This window comes from Arachis ipaensis, chromosome B07 (genome assembly GCF_000816755.2).
Source record: "Arachis ipaensis cultivar K30076 chromosome B07, Araip1.1, whole genome shotgun sequence".
Lineage (NCBI taxonomy): Eukaryota > Viridiplantae > Streptophyta > Magnoliopsida > Fabales > Fabaceae > Arachis > Arachis ipaensis.
Genome location: NC_029791.2, coordinates 35,279,516 through 35,288,805, shown reverse-complemented (window position 1 = coordinate 35,288,805; position 9,290 = coordinate 35,279,516). Strand labels below are relative to the sequence as shown.

Below are 9,290 nucleotides of genomic sequence, written 5' to 3'. Positions count from 1 at the left end.
AATGGTGGCTAGGTTCGTTAGGGTTAGCACTGAGAGAGAGGGGCGTGGGTGGGTACGGTGGGTACTGGGTAGTGGGTAGCTCTGAATCTAGTCGATTTTGACAATGTGAACCGCCAGTTTGTCTGATTCTTAAATCGATTTTTTGTAAGACGGTTCTTCATATCAATCGAACCGGATCGGTGATTGGTTTCCGATTAACTCGGTTAAACTGGCCGATTCGGTTCAATTTTCAAAACATTGCTTTTCAACACTTGATACTCTAATTAGAATAAGACTGTTATCAACATGCTCCGATAATAAATATACTTGTCCATCGTATAATTAGAAAATTGTTATTTATATCCTAACTAGACCCTAGCCAAGCACCACAAATGCCAATAATACTAAGATTTTTAATATGCACAATGCATAGTAGCCAGCATCATTCCGATCTTCAGTCAAAATGTCAGGACCTACAATTTTCAATTAAATCAAGCTAATAGCATTGATTTAAGATACCAGTGCCCCCTCCCTACTAAGCATACATCCCAATTATCATTTTTACAAGAGAAAAATACATTCATAGTCCTCAGATCTCAAACTGTATCGCTTGTTAACTTACATATGCTTATCTCTGAATTTTTTGGGCAATACTTTTGGCACTTTAAACATGAATGTTTCATAACTCAGATTACATCATTATATTTTTCTATTATCATTCAAATCTCTCTCATCATGTTAGATATATTTTCATAATATTATTCAGTCATTCATAGAACAACAACAATAACAACAACAACAAAACCTTGTCTCATTAGATAGAGTCGGCTACATGAATCAAATGACGCTATTGAGCTCTATCATGTATCATGTCTACAGAGAAACTGTTTATATATAGATCTCATTTGACCACCTCATGGATGGTATTCCTAAGTCTTCCTCTGTCTTTCACCCCTTGTCCATCTTCTATCTCATCCATCTTCCTAACTGGATACTCTGTCGGTCTTCTTCTCACATGTCTAAACCACCTGAGATGCAATTCTACCATCTTTTCGAGAATAGGTGCTACTCCAACTCTCTCTCTTATATCTTTGTTCCTTATTCTATCCAATCGCATATGACCACTCATCCATCTCAACATCTTCATCTCTGCCACATTTAACTTATGTTCGTGCTCCTCTTAGGGCGCCCAACACTCTGTACCATAAAGCATAGCAGGCTAATAACAGTGTGATAGAATTTACCTTTAAGTTTTAAAGGCACTTTTTGTCACATATAAAATTAGATGCACTCCGCCATTTTGTCCAATCTGCTTGGATCCTATGATTTACATCATGTTCAATCTTTTTATTATCCTGTATGATGCACCCAAGATACCTAAAACTTTTAACTTTTCATAGGATGTTTTCTTCAATCTTCACCTCTGTATTAGAGTTTTTCCTTCGGTGGCCAAACTTACATTCTATATATTCCATCTTGCTACGGTTTATGCGTAGACCATACACTTCTAGAGGTTCTCTCCATAAATCCAACTTCTTATTTAGGTATTCCCTTGACTCTCCCATAAGGACGATATCATCAGCTAAAAGCATGCACCATGGCACAGGCTCTTGGATATGCTCTGTGAGTACTTCCAAGACTAATGTGAAAGGGTATGGACTTAAGGATCATTCTTGTTGTAATTCTGTATCAATAGAAAATTCCTTTGTCACATCACCTTGAGTCTTCACACTAGTTATAGCCCCATCATACATGTCTTTAATTACACGAATATATGTGATCCTTACTCTCTTCCTTTCCAAAACCTTTCATAAGACCTCCCTTGGCACCTTATCATATGCTTTTTTTAAATCAATAAACACTATATGTAGATCCATTTTATTATTACAATACCTCTTCATCATCCTTCTTAACAGGTATGTAACTTTAGTGGTGGATCTGTCAGGCATAAAACCAAATTAGTTCTCTATTACTTGTGTCTCTTGTCTTAACTTCTGTTCTATCACCCTTTTTCCATAACTTCATGGTATAACTCATGAGCTTGATCCCTCTATAGTTTCTGCAACTCTGTATATCCCCCTTATTCTTATAGATGGGTACCAAGGTGTTCTTTCTCTACACATCTGGCATCTTCTTTGACCTTAAAATCTCATTAAAAAGCTTGGTTAACTGATTGATGCCTTTTTCTCAAAAGTCCTTCCAAACTTCAATCGGAATATTATCGGATCGTCTGATAAACCCCAATTTTGTGGTTTATCTTGTGTTGAATTTAGAGGATTTTATCAATTTATCTCACATTTATTCAATGAAATGCATGATTTTGTGAATTTCTCCTAAATTATGCTTAATAGTAAAAACATTTTTTTAGGCCCTTAATTTGCTAAATTTAATTCACTTTGATTCCACTTGATGCCTTGATATGTTTGTTAAGAGATTTCAGGTTTAAGAGGTAAGGAATGGATTAAAGAAGTAACGAGAAAAGCATGCAAGATGGAGAATTCATGAAGAAATGAGAATTTGCAGAATTCAGGGCAACACGTATATGTGGCCTACGCGTATGCGCGACAAGCAACACGTGACTAACTTAAAGGCAATACGCTGGGGGCGATTTCTGAGCCATCCAGGCCCAGATTCAACTCATTTCTGAACTATTTGAAGCCAAATTCAAGAAGGGCCAAGGGGGGAGCAATTAGGGTAGCTTAGGACCATGTTTTCGGGTAGTTTCTAGAGAGAGAAGCTCCCTCTTCTCTCTAGAAATTAGGGTTCTTAGTTTAATTTTCTCTTTAATTTCTCTCTTTAATTCTTGTTTTAGTGTAGTTTCATTTATATTTCCATGTTCTAGTAGTTTAATTCTCCTAGTTCTTCTTGTTAATTTCCCTTTTATGCCACTTTTTAGTTTATGAACACTCTTGTCACTTTTGATTTCATTTAATGCCATTTGATGTTTTATGTTCTTTTATAGCTTGTTTGAGTTGTTATTGTCATTTTCTTGCATTGAGTAGTTGTAAAATTTATTATTTCTTACAATTTTACTATGCTCTCCTTTTGTACCTTCCAAGTGTTTGACAAAATGCTTGGTTTAGGTTTAGAGTAGATTTTGAACATTTTTTGCTTGGAAAGAGCAATTAGACAATCTTGAGTCATTAATATCCAATTTAGATTCGTGATCTAGTGTGATTAGTTAATATTGTTTCCATTGACATTACTCATGGCTAAAAACTAAACTATCCTACCATTTTTATCTGCTTTAAAGACTCTTTTACCTCGAAGTCTCAAATCCTTTGATAATAGTCGAAGTTTTGATCTTCTTCTCTCATACATAACTGATCAAGGCTTGAAAGAGTTTTTTATGCACTTAACTAGAACCATTGGAAGATTAATTTTGCAAGATACGAAGTTACACAAAGTAGAACTAAATAGCAAACCCACAAAAATTAACCAGGTTTTCTTTTAACAAATTCAAAACTAAAAAATGCACCCAAAATCAACAATGAGTAGCATAACTAAATTAGTAATTAGCAAGCTTCCCATTCAACAAATTTAAGTCTCCCGTTTAACAAATTAGCAAATTCAGGTCTCATCATAAATTCGAAACCAAGCAATTAGTCAACTACATTACAACATAGCATCATAAGAGATCAGAGCTCACAAACACACACAAAATTAACTAATTATTTTTAACTAAATCATTCTGAACACATTAAAAGTTAAATTAACCAAATCACATTTTTTTTATAAACAACAGATTAAAAACAAAAAGAGAAAGCAAGAAAAATTGACTAACCTTCGGTGGTCTTCGAACAGGCAAAGTATGAAGAAGTGGCAGTCTTATGTTTGCAATGCGGAGAAGTGGCAAAATATGAGGGAGAGGGATTTGTAGCAGAAGAAGGGATTTGGTGCCTTCGAGTAGTAGACAAGCAGTAGGGACGGCACCTTCGAGCAGATGCGACGCCAGCGCTGAGTCTCACTCCTTGTGACGGTGGGGAAGATTATTATAAGCTAGGGTTGTGTTTTGGGAAATGAGGAAGGGCGGAGACACAGACGACTAGATAAAGACACGGTGGTGTCTAAGCGCAATGGACGACAGCACTGAGTAAGACCCTTGCAACGGTAAGGGAGTAACCTAGGATTTGTGTTTTGGAAGGTGGGGGCTGTATTTGAAATTCTGAATGAGGAGAAGGGGAAGTCAGAAACCTGCGTTGCGCTGCTCAAGGGGAAGGAGAATGCTTTCTTTTCTTCAGGAAAGCACAAAACAGCGCCGTTTCAATGTAGCTAAACAGTTTTAAACGTTGATCCGAACCGTAGAATGAGACGGTTCATGATTAGATCGGTCTATTTGGTCCAATTTTCAGAACCATAATAGTAATGATTCATGTCTTTATGCACATATGCATGTATATAGTAGTTTGTTTCATTTTAGATTAAGATGTATGTATTGTAGTGATTATCCATGATCAATTCTTGATTGTAATAATTACTAAGTTACTAGAACGGGGGCTCGGTGTGTACAAGCTTTTTAAGAAATTTTTATTAATTTTCTTTTTTTTTTCTCTACAATATCCTCCAACCCAGCACCCAACAAATCAAGGACTAATTTGTCGTGGATCTAAACTCCATTTAAGAATTTATTGCTGGCTAATAGATTTATATTATACAATTGATGCAAAAGCCTATTGTCAATACTCAAGGATCGAATCAGAAAAATTTAAAGTAAGATCTAGACAAGCAACAAGAAGTGGGAGAAATATAATCTATTATCTAATTAGGGGTTGGAACCACTCCTAAATTGAATCATTCCTCTATCATATTTCCATGTTAATACAAAAGGATATACACTATTCTTCACATATACGTCAAGTAGTTTTTCTTCCTCTATTTAATAACACAAGTTTGATCAGTTTCAAAGCATAAACAGCATGAAGACTTCATCAGCTGAGATATTATCCCTGGACCATTCAAGAGTGAAAATGTACACAAAGCTCCACTATCTTCTACCCGATCCATAATCATCACTAAACAGGTTCCTGTGTCTGTAACTAGTTCTGTCAGAAGTGTTGTGGAAATATGGGATCTAAATGTGTCAGCATCTATGGAGAGGAGCAGGATACAAGTCCGGTGGCTGATATCGCACGTGATCCTTATGAGGAAGTGGCCCCTCCTGCATTAATGAAACTATAGTAACTAAATTGTTTGGAAGAAAAAAGAAGTGCATCATCCTACAAGTTTCTTTGAAGATCAACAATTGTTTAACATGATTCCAAATTTCAACATGTCCAAGGAGAATAAAAAATGTATGGTTTTGATTCCTAATTTGCTTATTCTAGCTCCCAAATGCATGATATTAACAGAGAAAGGACCGAAAGGAGATTGAAAAATATCAGAAGAAAGGTACCTCATCTATGTTTATTTGGAATGGCTTGACGAAGTCCTCAAACATTACGGGAGACAATGGCTTCATTTTCTCTTCAACCTCCTTTAAATGTATGAGTTCAAAATAAAAGACAATATGCCATATAAATGTTCACATAAGATAGAAATATACGAAGGGCACTTCTATTACGAGAACCAACCATAAACAAAAATGAGGAACAAAAAACAAGTAAACAACTATATGATACTTATATATCAATCAGATCCCACTTCTTCTATTGAAAGAATTATGAAGACAACAAAAGCAGCAGCAATGCCTTCTATTAGGTGGGATCGGCTATATAAATATGTCATATATCATGTTTAAAATAAACCTATTTATTAGACTTCTCCTGATAACCTCATTTAGAGTCTTTAGTCTCTATTTGTCCATAAACATTGGTCCATCTCCTATCTAATTTACTCTCTGACCTGATGTCTTACCGGTCTTTTCCCCACATGTCCAAATCATCTAGTATGAGATTCCACCATTCTTTCAACAATAGGTACCACCCTAACTTTCTCTCTCAAGTCCTTGTTTCTTATTCTATCCATTTGCATATGGCTACTTATCCCTCTAAGCATTCTTACTTCGATCACACTATACGTATATTCGTATTCACCTTGTACCATCCAACACTCCATTCCATACAACATATCAGGTCTAATGACAATGCAATAAGCCGATAACATTTACCCATAAATTTTAAAGATGCATTTTTGTTGCAAATGAAGCCCAAAACACTCCTTCACTTTTACCAACACTTGAATCCTATTGTTTACATCATCATCTATTTCTCCATTGTCTTGAATAATACAACCAAGATACTTAAAATCTCTTGATTTATGGTATGTTATTTTCTCCAACTTTCACTTTTATGTTTGAGTTCTTTCTCTTGCTAAATTTACAGTAGACACACACAGTCTTATTGTGACTAATACGTAAACTGTGTACTGTCAAAACTTGTCACCACAAATTTAACTTCCCATTTAAATCTTCCTTGATTCACCTATAAGTACAAATATCATCTGTAGAAAGCACGTAAGATGGTACGGTTTCTTGCATATGTTCAATAAGCACCTCCAATTAGTATGAATTATGAAAAGGTACGCTCTTATAACATCTTGGATTCTCACACTAGTTGTAACCCTATCGTATATATCTCCTTAATTGCAAGAATATAGGTTATCCTTACTTCTTTTCCAAGACCTTCCATAGTACCTCACTTAGTAACTATTATATGCCTTTTCCAAGTCAATGAAGACCATATATAAATCCTTCATATGACTCCAGTATATCTACATTCTTAACCAAAATTCTTAAGCCAAAAAAATGTGACAGCTTAAAAAGTGCATCATACCAATCCAGTTATTCTTGACTTTTCCAAGAGCTCCCTAGCAACCATGTCCAATATATGCCTATTATCCATCAAAGCATTCATTGCAAGTTCTTCTGTTTCTTCAATGTACTGTCATTGCATAAGAATCAAACAACATATCAAAAATGTATTTAAATTATTTAAGGTACAGGGATCACAATCGTAAGTCATTACTTCACATATTCAAGAGTATTATGATTGTTCTATCATATAGTTCCAATTAGAAAGTAAATAGACATATATCGAAAGCATATTATATTAGCAATAATAAATTGAATTCCTGTCACAAATGAAAACTTTTTAAAATGCACCAAATATATTACACATGTTTCAAAGCTTATTCTGCCTTGCATCTTAATAGTTACTTTCAAAAGCGGAAACAAAAAGACAGAGAAAGCATATCAGAAGTTACCCTTGTCAACTCCCGTGTAAATAGCTCAGATACCTCTAGTGTCATATTTGCAGGAATTACCTGAGGATCATCCCACTGCACAAGTATAAAGAGAAAGAAAAGCTAAATTACATTCACAATATTGAGAGGAAAATCATATATTACCTACTTTAAAGAAGAAATATATACCCTATATCTTATCAGCTCGCCATCTGGACTGTCTGGCCGATCGAGCAATCCAACCCTTTTTGTTAATGCCATTAAACCCAACCTTGAATTTTGAGGGCTGATAACCATCTCCCTGGCAATCTGAAATGAGTTTCAGTGAGAAACAAACTAATGAAAATCAAATGAGTTTATTACCATATACTACTGTGGAAAGGTAATCTCTCAAATCAATCAAATTTATAAAGAAAAGTAACTGAACTTTAGAGGCAAAAAGAGGTCATGCATAAAATAGTGAAGTGAGATCCACCACCAACAAACCCCTTCCCATGTTTTTCTTTTTTTTGTGTGTGTGTGTGTGTGGTTGGGGGGGGAGGAGGAGATTAATAACCCCAAGTAGTGATGTCTAATAAATGAGGTATGTCTAATAAATTACATTTATTTAGTTCACTAACAGCTTCAATAACTTACAAGCACATAAAAAAATTATGTACAAATTAGTAGGTATGTTTTGGTTTGTTATTTTAGATATTACATTCGTTTTTATTTTGGATGGGGAAAAAATAGCAGATAATATAGAATTTACAGGTGAAGATAAACTATGTTCTGACATAGATACAAAAGGTATAACTGTGAGCCAAAAAGATAAGCTATGTAACAATGAATGTTAATCCCTTTGAATATTATTTAAGGTCCCCACTAAATAATGTGCTGAGTACCAAATGGAAGGCAAAAGTATAATCCTATCCAAAAGAAATCAACAGTTGAAAAGGCATCGTAAAAAGGGGGTATAATTCCTTTCTAACCATACACCATGACATTACAAAAGCCAACAACTCTACCACAGAATCTTAGCTAATTTACTCAAGCCAAAAGCTTTGAACTTAAGGAGTAGAAACTGAAAAAAGTTCATAGGAAAAAAAAACTACTCAAATATAATATAAATATACCACTTAAACTAAGCTATTGGCTGAATAGTGTCACTTTATAGAAGCCAGAAGAACAATTCGCTCTATAAGAAAAATTATGATATGTGAATTTTTACTAGGTTCTATAATTACAGTCCAGCCAAATAGATCAAATGGATCCAAAGACTGCAAAATGCCATAGATCTTAAATTGTTTTCAACATCATCTTGATTTATCTTGATATATGCCTCAATAACCAACAAAAGGGATAAATTTATCTTCTCCAAATTGATAAATTGGTAGACATCTGAGTCGCATAGTTATGATGTGATTTCTTAAATACAGCCTATAATAACCATATCAGTATTTATAATTTCCAAGAGGTACCAAAATTCTCAAAATATAAAATTACTAATTACCTTTGTTATCTTTTCAAGATCATCACTGCCTCCATCAGTTATATCATCACCATAGACAACATGTTCAGCACATCGACCACCATGTGCTACTACCATTTGCATCATCATGTAACCGAAGGTTGTATAACCTTGGTCTATCATATCTTCCCGAGGGTAGAATACAGATACTGCTGTTTCCTGATTAAGCAGAACAAGAATTCATTAGTGTTAAAATATAAGCCACTCATCCTTCTTTATCATAACAGATTAAGTTTTTGAAAGAGATGGATCATGACACGACATCAAAGCTTCCATGAGTAAGTGGTCTACTGTTCAATTCTTGGCAGCACCCTTTTTTGAATAAAATCAATTAGTTATTGTTGAATATCAGATTAGATCTGTTTTGATATAGTTTCCATCTTTAGATATCTAATTCTGTTGGATCTCCTAGTATTAAGGGATCTGATTCTATCTCCTAGTATTAAGGGATCTGATTCTATCATATCTCCTAGTATTAAGGGATTTTATTTCTGTACCTATGTATATATATATATTGACGCTGGGAGATAATTCTCTCAAGGGAATTCATCCAAAACACAATCCTTGTCTCACTCCATTCGTATATTTCAAGTTGGTATCAGAGCGGGTTCCGACCCGGCTC

General features: G+C 34.7%; 2 protein-coding genes across 2 annotated transcripts in view; both read right to left on the bottom strand.

The window, feature by feature from the left end:
• LOC107609413 (UDP-D-xylose:L-fucose alpha-1,3-D-xylosyltransferase MGP4-like) overlaps nucleotides 1–4,223 on the bottom strand; it is a 38,714-nt gene extending 34,491 nt beyond the window's left edge. The window contains exon 1 of the mRNA XM_016311382.2: nucleotides 3,764–4,223. The gene's annotated coding sequence lies outside the window, so the exon portion shown is untranslated. The remainder of the gene's footprint in view (nucleotides 1–3,763) is intronic.
• LOC107608917 (ATP-dependent zinc metalloprotease FTSH 12, chloroplastic) overlaps nucleotides 4,637–9,290 on the bottom strand; it is a 16,476-nt gene continuing 11,822 nt past the window's right edge. Inside the window, exons 14-19 of the mRNA XM_016310704.2 lie at nucleotides 8,651–8,827; nucleotides 7,348–7,467; nucleotides 7,180–7,254; nucleotides 6,750–6,857; nucleotides 5,372–5,452; nucleotides 4,637–5,137 (exon numbers count right to left, since the gene is read on the bottom strand). Of these exons, the coding sequence (XP_016166190.1) occupies nucleotides 5,060–5,137; nucleotides 5,372–5,452; nucleotides 6,750–6,857; nucleotides 7,180–7,254; nucleotides 7,348–7,467; nucleotides 8,651–8,827 (639 nt within the window). The 3' untranslated portion in view covers nucleotides 4,637–5,059. The remainder of the gene's footprint in view (nucleotides 5,138–5,371; nucleotides 5,453–6,749; nucleotides 6,858–7,179; nucleotides 7,255–7,347; nucleotides 7,468–8,650; nucleotides 8,828–9,290) is intronic.